The sequence below is a fragment of the Pelodiscus sinensis genome, chromosome 26, assembly GCF_049634645.1.
Source record: "Pelodiscus sinensis isolate JC-2024 chromosome 26, ASM4963464v1, whole genome shotgun sequence".
In the NCBI taxonomy this organism is placed as follows: domain Eukaryota; kingdom Metazoa; phylum Chordata; order Testudines; family Trionychidae; genus Pelodiscus; species Pelodiscus sinensis.
The window spans coordinates 19,382,332-19,407,046 of NC_134736.1; the positions used below are offsets into that span (position 1 = coordinate 19,382,332).

Genomic DNA, 24,715 nt, shown 5'->3' on the forward strand with positions numbered 1-24,715 from the left:
TAGCATAAGGTACAAGGTCTGATATAGAGACCAACCCTAATTATGCACTGATCTGAAATGTTTATGCAAGAAAATTGCAGAGACTTAACCCCAGTAGCTAACAGCCTACATTTCTAGGGTAGCATCTATGAGCAGGCTACATGCATGGGCCCTCTTTCCCCACCAAATAAAGTGACTTTCAGGTATCAAACATGACTTTTTTTTTATTCTTAGGTCCTTTTTAAATCTAAGACTGGAAATTTTCGGAAGCAACTATAGAATGAAGGAAAGTTGCTCCACCAGTCTTGCAGATTTTATCAGCCTAATTAAATATAAGTAATAATGAAACTGTTCACAAACATTGTCATTTTTCCTGGATGCAGCTGGAGGAAAGAAGACAAGAAAACATCTGAGTGATAGCATGAAATTCTGCAATGGGGAATTTTAGCTTGACCAAGAGCACTAACAAACAAGGAAATAGATTATCAAGGGAAGAGGTTGAAATGCTTATGTGATGAGAGGTGTATGTGAGACTTTGCAGACAAATAGGACACCACCCTTGCATTCTAAATTTGATATTTGCACAGGGTGAATTTGCAAACAGGCAGTGGGTGAACAGGGGTGAACAGAGCAAGGAAGGAAACAAATTTAAGAACAACTTAGATTGTGGGAGTAGTTTTCTCCACATACCTCTTGTTGGTTCCTTTTATCATTTTTTCCCCTCTCTTGAAGCGGTGGGAGAGGCTCTCCATTTCTCTCTGTCTCCTCCCCATGTGTTGTCCCATATATGAAGGGCCCTGGACAAAGAGAAACCAAGCACTCAAGTAACATCTGGAATATAGCAACCAGATGGGTAAGGAAGGTCTCCTTTGCCTCCACTGCCTATAGTTGCCACTCCCTGATGATGGTAGGAAGAGGAGCAATATACTTCAGTGGGCTGTAAATAAGAAACAGGACTGCACTGGCCCGTGTGGGCTTGCAATCAATGAGGCAAGTAAGCCTGCCATGTGTAACAGCCTCATATAAAGCAGAGGCCAAAATGAGCTGGCTTGTAAACTAAGCTCTTTATCTGGAAGCTGCCATCTTTGCTCAAGAATCTTAGCTTTTGTTCAAGTGTTCAAATGCCGCCTTGGAGTAACTAATGCAGTAATGTCTGCCAGAGCCTGCAGACAGCCTGGAACAACAGCCCTGAGATGAGTTAAAAGTTGACACCTGTCCCAGTGGGTAATTAGAGCTGATGAAAATGTCCTTGCCAACATTAACTACTTCACTTTGCATGCTTTGAGCTACAAAAACTGTCGGAAAATTCTATTACCAAGATCTTTGAGGAGTGGCATCTCACAGTCACAGCTCCAGGGGTGCAATTTGGCTTATGGATAGAGTGTGGGAGTGTCATGTTACTGGATTTTGAGGGGAGTAGCCAGATCACTGCTACACCCATGGGGGTGGGTGTTTGCCCCAAAAATAGATACAAAGGGGGCCATGTAAGGTGTCTAACAAAAGCTTTCCTTCTACTGGTTCTGTATATACTATCCATATACTTGTATAGTGTCTGGGTGTGGAATTATTAATATGTATTCTGTGTCAATACTGGAAACTTCTCTGTTTGTGGCTGAGCAATAGACAAGGAATGCTCAGCCTATGGACAGGCTAATGAGCAAAGCTCCCGGGAACAATGGACCTCTGAAGGCCAAAGACACACCTGGCCACTGAACATGTGGCTGTCTCCAGCTTGGAAGAAGCCGGGGAGGATATAAATACGCCATGGGGCCAATTCCATCTTTGTGTTCAGCTTGGCTCTTCATCCCAGATGCAGCATTGCAGGGATCAATGAGCTGGAAAGAACTGTGGACCCATCCTGACATAGGATGTACACCAAGGACTTTTAAGACAGCATTTATAACATCTCTGCTGCGAGCCTGCATTGAGAATTGGGAGATTCGATGCATGTAATGTATGATACTTTAACAACCTTACTCTCATGCTTTTCTTTCTTTTAGTAATAAACCTTTAGATGCTCAGCGTGGTTTGTGGGTAAGATCTAGAGTGTAAATTGATTGGGACCTGTGGCTGGTTTCTTGGGACCGGACAGAACCCGTAGGTTCTAAAACCCCTACCTATGAGCAGGCCTGGGGCTGTTTGGGGTACGGAGAGAGCTAGGATGTCAGAGGGGTTTGCTTGTGAGGCTTCAGGCTGGCCAGGCAGGCAGCTGAAGTGCTCTGAGGGGCTGGTCTGTGGCCTATTTGGGAAGGGCTGCCAGTCAGGGGCAATAGAGAGCCCCGAGTTTGAGCAATTCGTCCTGAGCAGACACCCTCAGCGGTGCCCAGACCCGGCCTGGTCCGTCACAGGGAGAAAGTGACACAACATTTTCCCAGGTCACTGGTCATTCAGTGACTTGTTTATAAACACTTGGACAAAAAACAAAACAAAAACCTTGCAGCAGCACAGGTTACGGAGCATTATTCCTATAGAATATCTAGGACTCAGTTTGAAGCCTGTAAGGACTAGCAGTTCATCTAGTCTGACCATCGGTATCATAGACCAGGGTATGCACACTAACTCCAGCCATTAAAACTAAAGCCAAGTATCACAGCCCATGGGAGGCTATTATGGGCCACGGGCAGAGAGTCAGAGGGGCAGCAGGGCATCACTGCCCAAGGTTCCAGCAATGCCAAGGAAATAACTGATCCTGGCAAGTGACCTCAGTGTTCCTGTAAGTTGGGTGCCTGGGTGGCCACCCAAGATAGTCAAATGGGACTCCCAGAAGAAAGAAGGTCTTTCATCTGCACTAAGTGCAAGCTGGAAGGCATGAGGTGCGTAGTGTTAGGGATGGGGGTTCCACGACCACCACCCCCAAAAGAAGAAGATGGGTGGTTGTGGACGGGACTCCCTCCTAAGAGGGACTGAGTTATCCATCTGCCGTCCAGACCTGCAATCTCGAGAGGTGTGCTGCTTACCGGGGCTCACATTCAGGATGTGACCGAGAGTCTTCCAAAAGTGATTAAGTCTTCAGATCGCTGCCCCTTCCTGATTCTCCATGTAGGAACTAACGATACAGCCAAGCATGACCTTGAGCGGGTCACAGCAGATTATGTAGCGCTGGGAAGAAGGATCAAGGAATTTGAAGAGCATGTGGTTTTCTCATCCATCCTTCTGGTTCAAGGAAAAGGTCTGAGTAGGGATCCTCGAATTGAGGAAGTAAATGCATGGTTGAGCAGGTGGTGTTGGAGAGAGGTTTATTTGACCATGGGACTCTGTTCCAGGCACAAGGATTGTTAGGAAGAGATGGGATCCATCTAACCAAGAGAGGAAAGAGCATCTTTGCGGGCAGGCTTCCAAACCTAGTGAGGAGGGCTTTAAACTAGGTTTGTTGGGGGGCGGTGATCAAAGCCCTGAGCTAAGTGAGGAAGTCGGACACTGGGAAGAATCACAAGGAGGAATGAGCAAGAAAGGAGTACCCCTGATTTGGATGGAGAAGGCAGGGCAATCAACTAGTTATCTAAGGTGTTTGTACAACAATGCAAGAAGCCTGGGAAACAAACAGGAAGAATTAGAAGCCCTGGCCCAGTTAAAGAACTATTATTTGATTGGAATAACGGAGACTTGGTGAGATGACTCGCATGACTAGAGCGCTGTCATGGAAGGGTATAAACTGTTCAGGAAGAACAGGTGGGGGAGAAAAGGAGGAGGAGTTGCATTGTATGTAAGAGAGCAGTACGACTGCTCGGAGCTTCAGTACTTAGAGGGAGAAAAGACTGTTGAGAGTCTATGGGTTAAATTTAGAGGTGGAAGCAACAGGAGTGATGTTGTGGTTGGTGTCTGCTATAGACCGCCAGATCAGGTGGATGAGGTAGACGAAGCTTTCTTTGGACAACTGAGAGAAGCGTCCAGATCGCAGGCTCTTGTTCTCATGGGCGACTTTAATCACCCTGACATCTGTTGGGAGACCAATACGGCAGTACACAGGCAATCCAGGAAGTTTTTGGAGAATGTTGGGGATAATTTCTTGGTACAAGTGCTGAAAGAACCGACCAGGGGCCGTGTGCAGCTTGACCAGCTGCTCACAAACAGGGAGGAACAAGTAGGGGAAGTAGAGGTGGGTGACAACCTGGGAAGCAGTGATCATGGGAAGGTCGATTTCAGGATCCTGACCAAAGGAAGAAAGGAGAATAGCAAAATACACACCCTGGACTTCAGAAGAGCAGACTTTGACTCCCTCAGAGACCTGATGGGCAAGATTCCCTGGGATGCTTACATAAGGGGAAAGGAGTCCTGGAGAGCTGGCAGTATTTTAAAGAAGCTTTCTAAAAGGCACAGGAAGAAACCATCCGATGCTCAGTAAGAAAAGCAAATATGGTAGACAACCAGATTGGCTTACCAGAGACATCCATAGTGAGCTTAAACACAAAAAGGAAGCTTACAAGAAGTGGAAACTTGGACAGATGATTAGGGAGGAGCATAAATATATTGCTTGAGAATGCAGGGGAGTTATCAGGAAGGTGAAAGCGCAACTGGAATTGCAGGTGGCAAGGGATGTGAAGGGGAAAAAGAAAGGTTTCTATAGGCATGTTAGCAATAAGAGGGTGATCAGAGAGGGTGTGGGGCCCTTACTGGATGAGAGAGGTAACCTAGTGACAGATGATGTGGGGAAAGCTGAGGTACTCAATGCTTTCTTTGCCTCTGTCTTCATGGACAAGGTCAGCTCCCAGACAAATGCACTAGGCAACACAGTATGGGACAGAGGTGGACAGCCCTTGGTGGGGAAAGAACAAGTTAGGAACTATTTAGAAAAGCTAAACATACACAAATCAATGGGCCCAGATTTAATGCATCCAAGGGTACTGAGGGAGTTGGCAAATGTCATTGGAGAACCTTTGGCCATTATCTTTAAAAACTCATGGAGATTGGGAGAGATCCCGGATGATTGAAAAAGGCAAATGTAGTGCCCATCTTTAAAAAAGGGAAGATGGATGATCCAGGGAACTACAGACCAGTCAGCCTTACCTCAGTCCCCAGAAAAATGGAAGGGATCCTCAAGGAATCCATTTTGAAGCACTTGGATGAGAGGAAAGTGATTAGGAACAGTCAACATGGATTCATGAAGGGCAAGTTGTGCCTGACCAATCTGATTAGCTTCTATGATGAGGTAACTGGCTCTGTGGATGTGGGAAAATCAGTGGATGTGATATACCTTGACTTTAGCAAGGCTTTTGATACGGTCTCCCACAATATTCTTGCCAGCAAGTTAAGGGAATGTGGATTGGATAAATGGACAGTAAGATGGATAGAAAGCTATCTGGATGGTTGGGCCCAGTGGGTAGTGATCAATGGCTTGATATCAGGATGGTGCTTGGTTTCTAGTGGAGTGCCCCAAGGTTCGGTTCTGGGACCGGTTTTGTTCAACATCTTTATTTAATGACCTGAATGAGGGGATGGATTGCACCCTCAGCAACTTTGCGGATGACACTAAGCTAAGGGGAGAGGTAGATATTCTGGAGAGTAGGGATAGAGTCCAGACAAATTGGAGAATTGGGCCAAAAGAAATCTGATGAGGTTCAACAAGGACAAGTGCAGAGTCCTGCACTTGGGACGGAAGAATCCCAAGCATTGTTACAGGCTGGGGACTGAGTGGCTAAGTAGCAGTTCAGCAGAAAAGGACCTGGAGGTTACAGTGGATGAGAAGCTCGATATGAGTCAACACTGTGCCCTTGTAGCCAAGAAGGCTAATGGCATATTAGGTTGCATTAGGAGGAGCATTGCCAGCAGATCCAGAGAAGTGATTATTCTCCTTTATTCGGCTCTGGTGAGGCCACATCTGGAGTACTGTATCCAGATCTGGGCCCCCCACTATAGAAAGGATGTGGACGCATTGGAGAGGGTCCAGCAGAGGGCGATGAAAATGATTAGAGGGCAGGAGCATATGTCCTATGAGGAGAGACTGAGGGAGTTGGGTTTGTTTAGTCTCCAGTTGAGAAGAGTGAGGGAGGATTTGACAGCAGCCTTCAACTTCCTGAAGGGAGGTTCCAAAGAGGATGGAGAGAGGCTGTTCTCAGTAGTGACGGATGGCAGAGTAAGGTGCAATAGTCTCAAGTTGCAGTGGGGGAGGTTTAGGTTGGATATTAGGAAAAACTCTTTCTGTAGGAGGGTGGTGAAGCACTGGGATGGGTTACCTAGGGAGGTGATGGAATCTCCATCCCTAGAGGTGTTTAACTCTCAGCTTGACAAAGCCCTGGCCGGGTTGATTTAGTTGGGATTGGTCCTGCCTTGGGCAGGGGGCTGGACTTGATGACCTCCTGAGGTCTCTTCCAGCTCTATGATTCTATAATTCTATGAAATCCTTCCCAACACCGCATATGCAGTCAATTAGATTCCAAGCGTGTTAGAAAGAGTCAACCAACCAAGTTCTTGGGAGGGGAAAATGCCTGCTGCTCTCTCTGGCCCTCCTTGTCCATTGTCCCATCTCTAGTTCTTGCTATTCCTGATGCTTCAGAGGAAGGATATTTTTAAAAATCCCAGAATCCAGTGGGGAAGGGAATCTCTACCTGACCTCTGCCGGTGGCCAGTTGAAACTGTGAAGCTCTTAGGAACATATGACCCCCATGGCTGCTGAGCTATGTCTCCGACCCAAATATGCAACTGTGTCATACAATTGCACTTGTATTTGTCCAGTATGTAAATGATGAAAACGAACTCATTGCTTGGGGCAGAAAAAGGGTGAGGAACTCCAGTATAAAAGGGATTTTGTTCTTTTTCTGTTAAGTTCTTAGCAATTAATTGCTGGCGATAGAGGTCTCTGCCTTCTGAGATCATGCACCTACAGAAATTCAATCTTTTCTTTTTATTTCTCATCTTTCTTTGAACAAGTATGCAGGTAAAGAATTGAGAGATCTTGAAAATCAGACCCCTTTTCCTAGTAAAGCACATGCTGAGATGAATGAAAATGTGAGAGAATAGGCAGCTTTGTTGAGGTCTGATTCCTCTGGCTAGATCAAATGTTCTCTAGTTAAGCAGGCCAAACGTATTTCAGAACTAGAACCAGCAGGGAACCGTGCTGATTAAGAGGGCCATTGTTCCATAAAGACTGAGCAAGATGTTAATATAAATAGAGAAAACTTTCAGATCCAAGTAAACTGGCTATTTGTTCAACTACACTGGCATTAGCAATGAGTATTACTGTATGTTGGAACTGTGCAGTCTTGCTATACACATTTAAGTGAGCAGGAGATGAAATAGTCCATTAAACCTAAGTGGAGTTATCTTTAGAAACTGAATCAAACTAGGTGTTTGCTGCAAGAGATGCATTTGCACCCAGTGGCAGGACAGACATAAATCCTGTCTGAGGGTATGCCTACACTATAGCGCTAATTCGAACTAACTTAGTTAATTCGAACTAAGCTAATTCGAATTAGTGCATCCAGACTTAAAAACTAGTTCAAATTAGCATTTTGCTAATTTGAACTAGCATGTCCACATTGAGTGGACCCTGAACTGAGGTTAAGGATGGCCAGAAGCAGTGCCGGCAGGGCATCAGAGTAGGACTTAGAGCGTGGAGCTGCTGTCTCAGGCTAGCCGAGGGCTGTGCTTAAAGGGACCCGACCCCCACCCTGGACAGACAATTCTCAGGGGTTCTCCGCTTGCAAAGCAGTCCTGGCTTGGAGTGCCCTGAGTGCCCACACTCGGCACATCACAGCACTCGGCCATCAGCCCGGCTGCACTTGCCACAGGCTGCCATCCGGGGGGGGATCAACCAGGGGGCTGCAGGAGAGCTTCCACCCCAAGGAGCCCGCAGAGCCACCCCAGTCCTCCCCATTGGGGGCTCGTACCCCATTCCTCCCTCACCTCCTTCCACTTGCCCCTCCCTAGCCCCCCTTCCTGATGTACAAAATAAAGGACACGTGTTCAAAAATAGAAACTCTCTTTATTGAACAAAACTCGGGGAGACTGGGAAAAGGAGGTGGGAGGGGGAAGAGAGAGGGTGGGAGAGGGGAGGGCAACTAAAATGATCAGGGGTTTGGAACAGGTCCCATATGAAGAGAGGCTAAAGAGACTGGGACTTTTCAGCTTAGAAAAGAGGAGACTGAGGAGGGATATGATAGAGGTCTATAAATGCAGGAGTGGTGTGCAGAGGGTGCATAAAGAAAAGTTCTTCATTAGTTCCCATAATAGAAGGACTAGAGGACACCAAATGAAATGAATGGGTAGCAGGCTTCAAACTAATAAGAGAAAGTTCTTCTTCACAAAGCAAATAGTCAACCTGTGGAACTCCTTGCTGCAGGAGGCTGTGAAGGCTAGAACTAGAACAGAGTTTAAAGAGAAGTGAGTTCGAGTCATGGAGGTTGGGTCCATGGAGTGCTATTAGCCAGAGGGTAGAAATGGTGTCCCTGGCCTCTGTTTGTGGAAGGCTGGAGATGGATGGCACGAGACAAATGGCTTGGTCATTGTCTTCGGTCCATCCCCTCCAGGGTACCTAGTGTTTGCTGCTGTCCGCAGACAGGCTAGTGGGCTAGATGGACCTTTGGTCTGACCCAGTACGGCCATTCTAAGCTCAGGGCTCAGGGTCGGGGGTCTCAGTGGACCACCTTGATTTTCATGCAAACCTGCTCCTGGGTGGCCAGGCTGACAGCTCTCCTGCCCTAGATGGCCACTTTCCTGTACGTAGTGCGGAGGTCGTGGATGAGATCCACGATGTCCGCACTAGACCAGACGGGCGCCCGCCTCTTGCGGCCCCGGGCAGGCTCCTGGGAGCCGCCAGCCTGGTCCCGGGAAGAGGCGGAGGGCTGGATGGCAGCGGGTGGCTGCCTTGAGCCATGCCGGGTGCAGGGTCTGCTGGCTGGGTGCTGGCAGGCTTGCACCTGGCACGGGCACCGTAGCCAGCCCGTGCCCCTTTAAGGGCTCCGGGGCTGGGAGGGGGGCAGAAGAGTTTCCCTGGTGGTGCCCAGAGTGGCCACCAGGGCAAGCTGGGAAGGGCTAGCCTCCCTCTAGTTCAAATTAAGTGGCTACACAGCCCTTAATTCGAACTAGTTAATTTGAACTAGGCTTAGTCCTTGTAGAATGAGGTTTACCTAGTTCGAATTAAGCGCTCCGCTAGTTCGAATTAAGTTCGAACTAGCGGATCGCTAGTGTAGCGCCTATCAAAGTTAATTCGAACTAACGTCTGTTAGTTCGAATTAACTTTTTAGTGTAGACATACCCTGAGACTTTCCTGCTGCTTTTCCAGTGAAATGTATGTTTGAACTAAATTCATGTTGAGCATGGAAGATTTCCTATTATTCACTTGAATTAAGAGGCCAGCAATACCCTTATGATGGTTACAATGATCCTTCTAACACACACACACACACACACACACGCCAGAGGCACTGTTCTCAATCCCTGCATGGTACCATCGAGTGATACCAGCGTAGTTCTTGTCACATGGTCAGACAGTGAGCTAACATGCATGATTTATGTAGTCTGAGGAAGGGAGGGTGCACAGTGGATGTCTGAACTGTTTGTTATAATGACACACTGGACTTTAGACTTTATTTTTCAACTGTACACCGCCAGGAACCAGAGAGATTGTTCAAAGTGAAGTATTGACAGGTTCAAAGAAAAATGAATTCAGGGAAGATATTAGAGTGGAGAATCAGGTGTGCTGTGGATCAAAGGTGAACTTATTAATGGAATTAAACAGGAAATCAGGTAAGGACAAACCAACTTCTGAAAGAAAAAACAGCCTCCACTTTTGGGTGCCCAAGATGAGAAGCCTTGGGCCTGCCTTTCTCATGAGAAACTAAACACCCTCAAACTTCAGCTGAAGTCATTAGGCTCTTTTCACTTGTATCTTGTGTGGTAGTGCCCCATTGTGCTTGGGGCTTTACAAACAAGTAACACAGATTGTGGAGCACTAGGATTTAGATAATAAGCAAAAGGTGAATGAAGAGAAAGGGGACAAGGTAACAGCAGAGACAAGTGCATTCAGACAAGTTTGTATTCCCAGTAATCATGTTCCAGACAGGTTACTGTGCCCTATTCTCTGCTTCAGAATAAAGGCTCTGCACAGAAATGCTTGAGACAGTCTCCTGCTCTTTTGTGCTCACCTGAGCCTTTATTTACATTGGCACACAAACACTGCCAGCAGTTCTGTGCTGTGCAGGATGGGTCCAGACACATGATTGTTCTCTCAGGGTGGGTCAGGCACATGGGAAAACATTAGGTCTATCTTGGTGTGCTTAAAAAGACATTGAAGATAATTTTTTGAATCTCTTACTTTTGATTCAAGTGTCTTGCTTTTGGAACAGGTTGCGTGCTGGCTGTTTAATGGGGCAAAGGGTGTGCCCTTAGCTTTTCATGCCTTGATGCATCTGTGCATTAGTTAATTAGGATGAGGTGCATTCTGATAGCACCCATTTTATGGGGCACTCTTTTAATTGCCATTAAATGTTTTTTCATAGTTCAGCTGCTAAAGCGCTCATGCAGCCTCATTGTATGGTCATCTGTTTACCCAGAAATCTTATATTTTCAGCCAGCTCTATAGTTTATTCATATGGCTTTTTTATAGCAATTTGGGTAGGTGGTTTGTGTGTCTCCAAGAAAATAAAGAATCTTTTACATAAAACTGTTGGATTGTATCAGTGTTGCTGGTAAAGGATTCTCTCTTGCTTTATGTGTTTAATGAGCCAATATGCTTATTTGCCTATAATCTCTCCCCTTCAGCCACAGAGTGAAGCAAAGTCTTAGCTGCTTCTAACAGCTGGCCACAAAGTTACTATAAAATGCACTAGAAAATAATATTTTATTGCATGGGATAGTTCCGATCTAGGGCTGCGTCTAGACTGGCAAGATTTTGCGCAAATACTTTTAACGCAAGAGTTTTTGTGTTAAAGTATTTGTGCAAGAGAGTATTTGTGTCTACCCTGGCATGCGCCTTTGTGCAAGAGATGTGCTTTTGCGCAAAAGCATCTGTGCCAGTGTAGATACTCTCTTGCACAAGAAAGCTCTGATGGCCATGTTAGCCATCGGGCTTTGTTGCGCAAGAAATTCATGTTGCCTGTCTACACTGGCCTCTCGCACAAGATCAGTTGCGCAGGAGGGCTTATTCCTGAGCAGGAGCATCATAGTTCTTGCACAAGAAGCCCTGATTTCACACATTAGAACGCCAGTGTTCTTGCGCAAGAACTGCCCACCAGTGTAGACAGGCAGCATGATTTTGTGCAAAAGCATGCCAATTTAGACACAGCACAGCTGTAAATATCATCATATAGGAGGTACTGGCAGGGAGAGCAATATATCCTTATGGCAGGAGTGGGGAATTTCTTTGGAGTCGGGGACTGCTGACACACAAGGAAATCAGTGAGGGGCCAGACAAAAGTGAGAAGCAAAGAAAACAAAAAACCCCACCTGCCTCACTAGTAGATTTTGTGGGGGAAAAGCCTCCAGGCAGCACTTTACCTCAGCTGCCAAGGGGAGGGGGAGCAGCAGTGTGCGGAGCCACTGACAGAGCCTGTTGGGTCTGGTTCTGGCTTGCCTGATTCTGGCCCACTAGGCTCCTCCCCCCACAGTGGGGAGTCTGCGCCGGTGGTCCAGCCCCAGGCTGGCACTGGGCATGGCTGGCCTTACCATGAGGCAAAGTGAGGCGACCGCCTCAGGTGCCAGACGGGGTGGGGGGGAGCACCACTAGGATCCAGAGTGTAGAAAATTGTGTCTGCTGCTGGTGCATCTGTATTCTCTGCTCTAGATGCACAGAGATGGGGAAGTGCTGCGCTGGAGGAAGGAGGGCACAAGAGACATAACAGGCAGGCAGGAGAAGAGGGAATGGGGGTGTCATTTGAGTTCCCCACCTCAAGTGCCAAAATGTTGGGGGCCAGCCCTGGCACTGGGAGGCGGGGAGGGACATGGGGCTGGAGTGCCAGCATGAGTTCCTAATGCTGAGGACAGTGGCTGAGACTTGGGGGCCAGATCCAGGCAAAAACCAGAGCCCAGATTTGGACCCCAGGCCTTAGGTCCCCTACCCCAGCTTTATGGGTTTTGTAGAAAAGGAGCCCTACGCCCCAGCAATGGAAGCAAAGTCCTCTACGTCTTCAGCTGAAGAAGTAAGTGTCTGATAAACAGTAATAAAGCTAGAGACAGATAGCGCTGCAGTGACCAATGATCACAAAACCCAAGGCTTTTCTGTTTGAGAAAGTGGCACTGGTTCAGCTGAAGGTGTTGATTTAAATCAGTACCTCTGTGGGAATGCACTTCTTTTGGTTTAAGCGTGGCTTATTTTACTTAACATTGGATAACTCATTTGTGGGACCTTCCCCACCCCTTCTCCTGCAGTCCCCCTGCTCTACCCTGCCCACTCCTGCACCCTGATGCTCCTGCAAGGGAAATGGGGTCAGGTGTGGGGGCTTTCCCTTCTCCATTGCAGAAGCTCTGGGCAGAGAGGGATAAGGGGGGTGCTCTTTTTTTAGGGTCCCCCAATTGGTCACAGTCCCTGGGCATGGGCCCCACTGGCCCCATGGCTAATCTGCCACTGCCTGAAGTTGACTGGGAACAGGTGTAAATTAAACGGGGAAAAAAGTGTCCACACAGGGGTTTGCACTGGTTTTGTGGTATTAAGAGATGGGGATTTAAGGACTGAGCTTCCAGAAAGATAATCTAGATCAGGTGGTGCAAAACTCTCATTCATCTCAGCTGAAATACTGTATCCAGTTCTGGGTGGCACACTTTAGGAAAGATATGAACAAACTGGAAAGAGTAAGAAGAGAGGAGCAAGAGAAAACTTGTAAATATTTAAAAATCTGACCTATGAGGAAAGGTTTAAAAAGCTGGGCATGTTTAGTTCTAAGGAGACGGAGGGAGGACTAATAAGTCTTCAAATATATTAAGAAGATGATGGTGGTCTACTGTAGAATGGTCAAGAAGTAATGGACTTTTCAAGAGAAATTTAAGTTATATATTAGGAAAACCTTTCTAGCTATAAGGGCTGGTAAAACTCTTGGAGGTTGTGGAAACTTCATGGCTTGGAGTTTGTAAGAACAAGATGGTGGTATGGGTTAAATTGGTCCTGGCTCAGCACAGGGGGGATGATTTGCTAATCTCTCGAGGTTCCTTCCAGCCCAACATTTCCATGACTCTATGCACAGACCACTGGAACCAGACGTGGAATATAACAGAGCTTCCTCCTGAAGCCACCTTGAGCACTGAACACCACAGATTTAACTAAATTACTTTAAAAACCAATTTAAACTAAGACAGGGCAACTTTGCCATTTAAATAAAGTCTCAGCCAGTCAAAGCCTCACAGTAAGGCAGCCATTTTAAAATCTTCAGCCCAGATCATCTTTTCCATGATGAGAAACCCACATGGGATCAGAATTTTCAGGCAGACATTGTAGATTTTTGGCCTGTGTTGGTAGGTTGGTGTTTGTATTATTCTAGTACGTAAGTGCCTCTGCCACCAATCAGGACCCCACAGTTCCAAGTGCTGTACAGACATGGAACAAAAAGACGTCCCCTGCCTCTGATGAGTAATGGAATGGAAAAGGCCCCAAAATGCAAGGATCTTGTATTCTCTGCTGGCACTTTAAGCTTTTGTCACAGCTCCTGTGCCCCCACGTGAAGCTCCATTGCAACACATCTCTGACGGAACCAGGCTGCAGGGGACTTTCCAGTCAGTGCCTTGGTGAGCACCAACCTAATACTAAACTCCGGTCATCTGAAGAAGTGGGCGGTGCCCACAAAAGCTCACAACACCATCGACATGTTTTGTTAGTCTGTAAAGTGCTACCAGACCATTTGTTGTTTTTTAAGTGTATCCCTTACAGACTCACTCGGCTACCCCCTGCAGTTTCTAATACTAATGGTACATTGTGTGAAATCCCTGTGGAGCTGGTGAACGGAGAGGATGGGACTAGCAAGCTGCCATCAGATCCCTGTTGTCAGTGGGCAGAACTGAACCAGGAACCTCTGGAGCTAAGTGTATGAGCTTCTACCTGCATGAGCTAAAAGTCAACTACATATTAGCTAACATTGCAGAGCAGGCTTATTATCTCTGTTAATGGTCTCAGTGCCACAATATAGGATAGTACACCACACCCAGAAGGTGGGTGGGTCCCATGATGTCAGAGCCAGCTCTGCAGTTCAGCCGGTCTCTTTTAAATAAAATAATTCCAAGTAGCAAAATACATGGCTGCTGCTTACCATTAAATACAAGTCAGTTTGAGTGAGAGAGAGGCTAATAAACAGAAAAGAAACATCTGGGTGCACTGAGTTTTAGCTATTAATTAAAAAAGCCTAATTAATCATCCTGGCATCACTGACTGGTAATGATGCCAGATGGTCTTCCTGACACAGGCTATACCAAATAGTGAACAGCTTCTTCACCTCGTTAAGCAAACCAGCAAAAGGCAAACAGGAACCTACTGTGTTTTATTGCTGCAATTCTCCTAGGTAACCAATCCCCTGACTCACCTAGACGTGCGTGTGCTCCGTGACTAAGTGAAACACCGGGACTCACAACCTGCTGTTCTCTGTGTTCACAGGTGAAAAGTTCATTCCATAAACCTGAAAGTGTGGTACTATATAACACAGTGTACAGCAGGGTCACACGTCAGAGTGTCACCCAAAGATCTGTGACTGTGTTAACCTCCCAGTCACTCTGTATAAACCAAGGGATCTGTTCTACACCTCTTTCTCTTTTTAATCCCTGAATCCTACTGTGCTTCATCTTGTCTTTTGAAATCCTCTTTCCCCCTCTGTTCACATAACCCCAATTCTTGTCCATCTCTTGCTTTGACTACTGCAACTGACTCTTCTCTGCACTGTCCACATCCCATCTTGTGCCCACTCAAGTCTATTCAAAATGCTGCTGTTAAAATCATTCCTCTACCCTTTCCCTCTCCCCTACAATGCTCTGATTGCTGTATCCCTTCGCTATCTTCCATTGGGTATTCTTGAGAATATTTGTGAATACCAAAAGTTTTTGAATTTCAGCACTACTTGTTCACCCAGAAATTCACAATAGGGTCATTCCACAGCTGAAAAATCATCATCCAATCAGAAAGCAAGAACATGACCTTGTAGAAAGATCAGTTCATTGCAGCAGAGATTTCAGGCCCCCTCTTCTTCAGAAATCATAGAATCATAGAACAGTAAAACTGGAAGGGACCTTGAGAGGTCATCGAGTCCAGTCCCCTGCCCTCATGACAGGACCCAGCACCACCTAGACCATCCCTATAGATGTCTGTCTAGCCTGCTCTTAAATATCTCCAGCGATGAAGATTCCAAAACCTCCCTAGGCAATTTATTCCAGTGTTTAACCGCCCTGACAGAAGTTTTTCCCAATGTCCAGACTAAACCTCCCTTGCTGCCCATTGCTTCTTGTCCTATCCTCAAAGGCCAAGGAGAACAATATTTCTCCTTCCTCCTTGTGACATCCTTTTAGATACCTGAAAACTGCTCTCATGTCCCCTCTCAGTCTTCTCCTTTCCAAACTGAACAATCTGGGTGCAGCTAGACTGGCATGTTTTCGCGCAAAAGCAGCCGCTTTGTGTAAAATCTTGCCGCCTGTCTACACTGGCCGCGAGTATTTGTGCAAGAACACTGACTTTGTAATGTACAAAATCAGTGGTTCTTGCGTAAATACTCCGACGCTCCCGCTCAGGGATAAGCCCTCTGGAGCAAGTATTCTTGCGCAAGAGAGCCAGTGTTGACAGCCACGTTAATTTCTTGTGCAAGAAAGCCCGATGGCTAAAATGGCCATCAGACCTTTCTTGCGCAAGAGAGCATCTACACTGGCACAGATGCTCTTGCACAAAAGCAAATCTTTTGCGCAAAGGCACATACCAGTATAGACGCTCTCTTGCACAAATACTTTTAACGGAAAAACAGCCTCCCTGTTCTTAAAGTCTTCCTTCATAGGTCATGTTCTCTAGACCTTTCATCATTCTTGTTGCTCTTCTCTGGACCTTCTCCAATTTCTCCACATCTTTCTTGAAATGTGGTGCCCAGAACAGGACACAATAGTCCAATTCAGTAGAGCGAAAGAATGACTTCTCATGTCTTGCTCACAGCACTCCTGTTAATACATCCCAGAATCATATTTGCTTGTGGTCCACTATGACCCCTAGATCCCTTTCTGCAGTACTCCTCCCTAGACAGTCACTTCCCATTCAGCATAAAATCTTAAGTAGCACTGATGTAAGATTTGACAGGGATCTTGTTTGAGGTTAGAAAGTAGAGGGGAGGAACCTCTATTTCAGTTGAATAGAGGATGGAAGATAAAGGAAAGATGGGTTGAAGCTGCACCAATAAGGGGAAAAAAACAGCAAGCAAATGGTCTGGTAGTACTTTACAGACTAACAAAACATGTACAGTAAAACTCCATTGGTCCGGCATCCAGTGCTCCGGCACTCCTGATGGTCCGGCACCATCGGGAACCCGGAAGTGCTCCGGGAAGCCGGACAATTGGAGCTGCTCTGCGCCCAGCTTCCCCGATTCAGCCGCTGCTGAAACTGACCAGCAGCTGAATTGGGGAAGCTGGGGGCAGAGCAGCTGGGGTGCTGCCGGTTTGGTCCCGTAGCACTGCCCCCGGGGCTGCAGGACCAACCTGGCAGCACCCCAGCTCTCTTGGGGACACCTGGGGCAGAGCAGCTGGAGTGCTGCCGGGTTGGCCTGCTCTGCCCCAGGCATCCCCGATTCAGTCGCTGATGAAACTGACCCGCGGCTGATTCTGGGAAGCCCGGGGCAGAGCAGCTCTGCCCCGGGCTTCCTGGAGTCAGCCGCTGATCAGTTTCAGTGGCAGCTGACTTGGGGATGCCTGGGGCAGAGCAGCTGGGGTGCTGCCGGGTTGGTCCCGTAGCGCTGCCCCCGGGGCTGCAGGACCAACCTGGCAGCACCCCAGCTCTCTTGGGGACACCTGGGGCAGAGCAGCTGGAGTGCTGCCGGGTTGGCCTGCTCTGCCCCAGGCATCCCCGATTCAGTCGCTGATGAAACTGACCCGCGGCTGATTCTGGGAAGCCCGGGGCAGAGCAGCTCTGCCCCGGGCTTCCTGGAGTCAGCCGCTGATCAGTTTCAGTGGCAGCTGACTTGGGGATGCCTGGGGCAGAGCAGCTCGGGTGCTGCTGGGTTGGTCTCGCAGCACCGAGGGGCGGTGCTACCGGACCAACCTGGCAGAACCCCAGCTGCTCTGCCGCAGGCGTCCCAGATTCAGCCGATGCTGAAACTGACCAGCAGTGGCTGAATCGGGGATGCCTGGGACAGAGCCGGACTATCAGAAGGGGGGCTATGAGGGGTCTGGGGTGGCATCTCCCCCCACCCCACCCCAGACCTGTCATAGCCCCCCCTTCCGATAGTACGGCATATCTGATAATCTGGCACCCCCTGGGTCCTAAAGGTGCCGGATTATCAGTAGTTTACTGTAGATGATATCATGAGCTTTCGTGGGCACAGCCCACTTCTTCAGATGACCGGAGTTATGATTAGAGGATAAGGAAACTCAAAATAAATAGGAGAAGGGAAGGCATGGGGGGTAAGAAAGATGTTCTGTCACCCACCCCCCTACCTCTATGCATAAAGTATCAGGAGAAAGGCTGCTAAACCTGAGTACATAAAGATCAAAGTCAATGGATGGATAAGGCAGGAAGGATACCGTTCAGGAAGTAGTTAGCACCTTCATTGACAAAGGTTCCATCACTCCCTGTCTTGATTAAGTCCATAATTAATTTAATTGATTTTGCATATGTATTGTAATTCCAAGCTTTCCCTGTGGATTTGGCTTGAGGAACTGGTCTATGACAAGGGGAAGTTTGAAGGCAGTTCAGGATGCTGATTTGGTGAAGGGGGAGATAAGATGATGTGACAGATATAATAATCTCCCTCCTCCAACTGTTCATTAACTTTGGCTGAGTGAGCTTTTGTTGACTTTGAATCTAAAATAAGAGGAAATGCTCTAATAAAAGGAACCAAAAGGACAGGGAGAGCACAGACTGGTTAGCAAAGGCAGGTCAGAATTCAGCAAGAAGCAGATGTCTCATCAACATTCATGGCATTGAAGTGCAAAGTACCAAGCACTGATTCACTAATATTTGGGGCAACCCTGAATCCTACTGCACACCAAGTGGGCCATCACTGTTACCTAATTGCTTTCATCCCTGTGTCCCATCCTCTGTGAAATCAAAGCACTGTTTAGTTATATACATTTAACCAAATCAGCTGCAACAACAGAATCTAAGTACAAATAAAAGGGATTTTCCCACTTTCCAGTACAGCTTCCAAATTCTTCTGCAGGCTGTGGGAAGGAGAAGGTGGGGAGGGAGGGTGCTGATGTCAGGGTGTCCCTGCTCCCCCCACTTCTATACTCTATCACCACACAGAGAGGAGTAAGCCTGACTTAACTCCACTGGTCCACCACCTGGAAGCCATCTCAGTTAAACGGTGCCCAGCCACAGTCTGCTTCCTGAACCCCTGTTCCACCCCCAAACCTCCTCCTGCACCCAATCTCCTGCCCCAGATGTGAGTCCCCCTGCAGCCAAACTCCTTCCCAGAGCGTTCACCCTGAAACTCTTCCTGGACCCCAATCCCCCACCCTGGGCTAAGCCTGGAACCCTTTCCACACTCCAAACTCCTTGGGCTGAGACTAGAGTTTGCCCCCCAACTCCTACCTCAGTCTGGTGAAAGAGAGTGAGGATGGGAGAGGAAGGGAGATGGAGTGAGCAGGGTGAGGCTTCGGCAAAGGAGTGGAGCAGGGTGAGGCCTCAAAGAAGCGGGGGAAGGAAGCCGGGCAAGGGTATTTGGGTTTGAGGTAGATCTTACATTGCACTTAAATTGAAAAAGTGCTCTTGTGGTTAAGAAGGTTGGAGACCCCTGGCCTAAAAGAATGGGCTCTGGTGTCCTTTGTAAAGGTGAGTTCACAAATGGGTAGGGACAGCAGAAAGAATCTTAGTTCCTTCCATCAGCTAAGACTCTCTCTTCTCTGGTATTTGCTGGCATACTTATTACCTTCTCGGAGGAGTAGTCTATATACAGACAGATCTACAGAGCCCTGAAAATTTGTGGATATCTGCTTTATATCCACGGGTATCTGTGGGCTCCTTTTTGGAGATACAGATGCTGATGCAGAATTTTATATCCACGGAGAGTTCTACAGATCTAACTAGAACAGTTCACAGGTAAGGAAATTTGGTGTCAAATTGGGATTTATTAAGTTAGCAATTAAGATGCACAGAGCTGCTGACTCTAAAATTATTTTCTTGCCTAAATATTAAGTGGTGACAAATACAAGTGGCATGCAGATACTATGAATTTAGATAGCTTTGTCTAGGAGTTACAGTGATATATGTACTATTATAAAACTTGTTTAAACCTTTTCCCATTCATTCTGCTTTTCTTCATAATTGTTATTCTAATGTAGATAGTAAATCATTTCAGTTCTCTTAATCCTTTTGTTCCGCTCAACCACATTTCTGTAATTGGTATCTGGTTTTTCAGCTCTGTTCATGAAATAAGTGTGTTAGCTGCAGTCAAACTCTGAACAGTAATCTATCTATGTTTAATTTCAACAATTCAGTTCACTTTTCATCTAAAACCATAATAAAATGTTTGCTGGATAGATCCCTGATACAGATCCTGTATCAATTTTCTAGCAGACAGGAACATTTCTGGCTGGAACAGGATTTTTTTTAAAAAAAAAAATTGCTTTCAAATATGTAATAAAGTAACAAAGGTGTATGTGTTCCCCAGGTTTATGTACTTATCTTCACATCACCCCATCAGCTAGTGGGAGGTGTTTATTAGCCCCATTTTACAGGTAGAGAGCTGGGGCAGAGAGAAATTAAGTAACTCACAAAAGATCACACAAGTCCTTGGCAAAGTAGGTGTGCCACATTGTTCTCCTGAGTCACATGCTGCTGCCGCTAATCTCTGAACTATGCTCCCTCTCTATGTAGCTGTATGATTTACGATGGTATTATTTAGGTTATCAAGGTACAACATATGTTTGTTGAGTTCCACATCCTCCTCCTTGCCTCTTGCTGAGGAAATTTAATATTTGCTAATTTACACTATTCTAATTCGACACGGGCATCCACAATCTCCACAGATGGGAGGATTCTCCTGTTGGCATAATTTACTTCCCTGAGTGGCAGTAGCTATGTCGATGGAAAAATTCAGATGTTGACCTACTGCCTTCGACACAGATGAGCTTAACTGCCTCGCTCAGGAGTCTGGATTTTTCACATCACTGGAATTTTATTTATTTATTTATTTACTGCTGCAGTGTGTCTGGTGAATTCTCTCTCTGCCAGTGGAAGAAAGTTCTCCTGTCAGCCTAATACAACCATGTCCAGGCAAGAAGCTCTCAGGCTCCCACAGTACTGGAACGTATGTCACTGTAATGTACGTCACTCGGGAGGGAGGGGTGATTTATTCACACCCCTTAATGACATACATTATGCCAACATATGCTGTAGTACAGACATAGCCCTAGTGATTAGAGTAATGCTGCTCAAGCAGATCATGTTGCTCTAACGGAAACAAACGCTTCAGGAGGGTGTATGTCCACATACAATAGCTAAGACAGCATAGTGAAACCATGTCGCTGGAAGCTTACTGAGAGCCACCAAAAGGTTAACAAAGAATGCCAGGGAGGAATCATTATAGTCGAGCAGTAATTGCCTGGAGCCATACAAAGAACCACAGGGGAGAGTGTGGCACATGAGAGCATAGAAACTGGATCATCCAATCCAGAGCCAGGTAAAATACACTATGGCCTGGAGGAAGTAATCGCAGCTGGCACCCAGATATTTTCTCTTGTTGAAGGTCTGAGCTTTGGGAAATGGATTTTCTTTAAATTAGAAATCTCTGTACAGCCTGCAAGGATGATAACTCTTCACACCTCCTGAAAACCATCAGCGTTTGGTCTTAAATTCTGTTAGCAATAGCCTCCTTCATATTGCACAGCAAATGTGTGGCTTCTGTATTTAGATTTGTTTCCTTTCTTGTGTTAGGAAGAGCTTGGGTAACCAAAGCTGGGACTTCGGAGCTTAGTGCGTGAGCTATAAAGCCAGCTGGTTCTCAGCTAAGGCTGCAGAGCAGTGTTTCTCAAAGCGGGCTGCCATTTGTTTATTTAATGGCTCTGCAACCACAGAGCCTGGCAGGTCCCATTTGCACCTGTTCGCTGTTTGTGGGAAGTGGCATGGCCTGGGCTGCTACTTCCTGTGGCTCCCCGGGGCTTCAAATGGTGAACCACAGCCAATAGGAGCCATTAAGTAAACAAACCGGAGCAGCCCGTTAGCAGCTTTCTCAGAGTGGGCCCGTGGCTCACTTCGACAGAGACACTGCTGTAGAAGAAACTCTTTTCTCTCTGTGAGTGGTGTAAGTGCCACTACATGGGACAATGAACCGTACCCAGTAGGTGTGTGGCTTACACATCCACCACCAAACTGATCCTTTCTATCCTGAATAAATAGGTCGATCATGTCACTGTCCTGCCTGCTCTGTTCTCATCTGGTTATTTGCAAAAGCCACAGAACTGGATGAGAGGCTATGGATTTGGATGACTATGTTGTCCTGAAGGATTTATTGCAGGTGAATTCAGTCTTCTTCTTACCTATGCACTCTTCCCCTTTGAAGCCTTTGCAGATATGCCACAGTACCCTAGAGCTTCGTCCTTGCCACCAAGCCATCCTTCAAAATAGGCTTCAGGAACTCCATCAGTTTAAAACAGACTGATGAAATGGGGAGATACTTCTCTTGTCGTAAAAGCACAATTCAGTGAGGAAGTGATTGCATTGTCTGCCAAGCAGTTTGGATGGGCTGTGGCTATCCACAAGATGGTTATTTCAACTTCTTGCATGCTTTCTCCACTTGCAGTGATGCACGTGCTCCACAAATCAGACCAACTTGTCTGGATAACTACAGTGTGTAGCAGTCACAATTATTCAGAGCTCACAGATCCAATATACTTGGTGGAACCTCTAGATAGTGTCATACTAATCTCTGTCCATACTACAGTATAGAAAGTTCATTCTAACTCTGTTTTGTTTTTTAATGCTTTCTCTGAAGGGATATTGGTCAGTTTCAAAAGGAATTCTTTTCAGTATCACTGGGTCTGAAATCCCTCTGTAAATGGTGCTGCATCACTGACCATGATATACAGTTTATGGATTGTGGATAATGTGTTGGAGGGGTTTAAGTTGTGGACTGTAGGTAATGACAAGTGGAATTCTGTTGTTTTCTCTTTTGGGTCTGTCTTGAAGTGTGCCTACTATCTTAATAAAGATCAGTCTAGTTCTGGTAGCTCACACAGAGGGAGGAGCTTCTCTCTGGGGCACCACTGGCAGGGCATGGGGGCTCTGGTTTGTGACTACGCCTGGAACAAAGGGAATGTGCTTAACATACCTGTCATACCACTGCCTCTTTACAAGATAAGGTGAAAAGCAACTATTTGGGTTGTAAAATTATCTTGAAATAGACTGGGGGGAAAAAAACACTTTTTTGGTGCTCTTCACAGAGCTCTCTTCCTGAGCTAGCCATGGTCACGCACCATAAGCAAGAGTTATTTGCATTGATAGGGAGAATGCAAAAACAGTTCTCTCAATTACCTTTTATTTCCTTGCCTTTTAGCACCAGCAGGTTGACGGTGATGGCAAATTTCAAAGGTCATGCTCTCCCAGGCAGTTTCTTCCTGCTCTTTGGCCTCTGGTGGTCTGTGAAATACCCCCTGAGGTACCTCAGTGAGAAGGTGAATAAAAAGTCTCATAGAAGCCAGTGTTACCAACGTCTGGAAGTCATTGAAGGAGTGGCTAAAATCATCTTTGCCTTAATAGGTAAGGATTAGAACACAGCACATCCCCGACCATCCAGGACAACTCACCATGCTCCAATTATTGTCTTACCATGGAAAGGCTGACCTTTCCACACACCTTAGCCCCCTAATTTCATCAAAAGTAATGGTAAAGTACAATATAAACAAGGTCCAATGAACTGTACACCACCAAGTGTCTTCCAATGGTAACATGAAGCATACGAACAGGCAGACAGGGTCAGACCAAAGGTTCAACTAGCCACGTATCCTGTCTTCTAACAGTGACCAAGGCCAGGTGCTCCAGAGGGAAGGCACGGAACAAGTAATCATCCCCTATCACCAATTTCCAGCGTCTGAAAAACAGAGGCAAACACTACCAGGCTTTTTTTGTTCTCTGCAGTCTGGAGAAGGTTCTGTCTTCAAATCTATCCCCTGTAGTTATGGCCAGGCTAGATTCATCTTGTTCAGTGTCCTGTCTCTAAGGCTATGTCTAGACTGCAGAGTTATATAGGAAAAAGATATGCAAATTATGAACCACAATTTGTGTATCTTTTTCCACTTTTTTTTTCAGAAGAGGCTTTTCTGAAATTTGCCTGGCCAAATGTTGGGAAAACCTCCTCTTTCAGAACCTCCCTTATTCCTCATACAACAAGGACTATATGGATGCCAAAAGAACACATCTGCTTTTTTGGAAACTGTTCCAAAAAAGCAGACGCATTCCTTGGATGCAGAATAGCTAGGTATCCTGGAAAAGCTCAGCAGTGTAGACATAGCGGACAGTAGCTAGAATCAGATGTGCCAGCGAATGGTGTAAGAACTCTGCAGTAGGCACATGTGGAATAGTATGCCCCCAAGATAGGTCTCGCTTTGGTCTCTAACAGAGATTGGTTTAAGATCTAAAGCACAAACTTTAATCAACCTGCCAAAAATTGTATTGTCACTAATTATGATAACTAGATAGTCTTGATATCCATGTAAATATCCATTTTCTTTTCAAATCTTGTTACAGTCTTGGTCTTAGTGATTTCCTGTGGCAGTTAGTTCCACAGTCTAATCACATGTTGTGTGAAAAATTATTTCTTTTTCTTGGTTTTGGATTTCTATCTTTTTAATTTCCACCCTGAGAAGGAAAGCCATGTAACCCTGTTGTATCTCTGTCCAGGAATGCTGGCTGAGCAGTTTGTCCCCGATGGCCCCCACTTGTACCTCTACAGTGGCAAGGAACGAAGCTGGGTGAAGTTGATGAACTGGCAGCACACAACCATGTACCTGTTCTATGGACTCTCAGGAGTGGTGGATGTGCTCACTTACTCCCCGCTCAAGGTGCCCCTGGGACTGGATCGCCTCATGCTGTCGATTGCTGTGTTTGCTGAAGGTGAGTAGCCTGATGGGCGGATATTCCCAAAGTTGCTCAGAGGATTTAGACTGATTCCCACTGACCCTAATGGGAGTTGGGAATAGAGATTCACTAGGCAGCTTTGAAAATGTACCACTGGGAGGAGAACTGGATTGTAAAACCTACTGATGTTCTGGGGAAAAGAGTTAAGAGATTAAAGAAACTACACACACAAAAATCACTGGAATAAACTCTGTAAATTGGGTTCTGAAATGGTGGGAAACATCTTCACCTGTTGCTAAAAGCAGCCTGGATCAGGGAGAAAGCTCGGGGACAGGCTTGCCGACAGGGTTGGCGTGGGGGCAAAAAGGGAAGTTGCCCTGGGACCTGGCAATTCAAAAGGGCTTGGGGCTCCTCGCCACCACCACCACCTGCTACTGTGGCAGCAGCAGCACCTGGAGCCTCTTGCCTGAGTGCTGTGTGGCGAGCCTCATGCAGCACTGAGGGGACTGTGGAGCCAGCCCCCCCCCCGCTTGCCCAGGGGCCTGGTAAAGCTGTTGGCTCCCCTGTTTTGGAATATCATAAATACAAAACACAGGAAATATTGTAAAAGAAGGATTAATGGAGATTTGC

General features: G+C 46.5%; 1 protein-coding gene across 3 annotated transcripts in view; it reads left to right on the plus strand.

Annotated features, from left to right (window-relative positions):
• LOC142818234 (transmembrane protein 45B-like) overlaps positions 1-24,715 on the plus strand; it is a 37,557-nt gene that overhangs the window by 1,203 nt on the left and 11,639 nt on the right. For 2 of the 3 annotated variants that reach the window (XM_075909670.1, XM_075909671.1), the window contains 2 exons: positions 22,566-22,768; positions 23,909-24,121. In XM_075909670.1, the coding sequence (XP_075765785.1) occupies positions 22,585-22,768; positions 23,909-24,121 (397 nt within the window). In that variant the 5' untranslated portion in view covers positions 22,566-22,584. Of the gene's footprint in view, positions 1-9,526; positions 9,661-22,565; positions 22,769-23,908; positions 24,122-24,715 lie in introns of those variants that run through there. The other variant, XM_075909673.1, reaches the window with a different exon arrangement.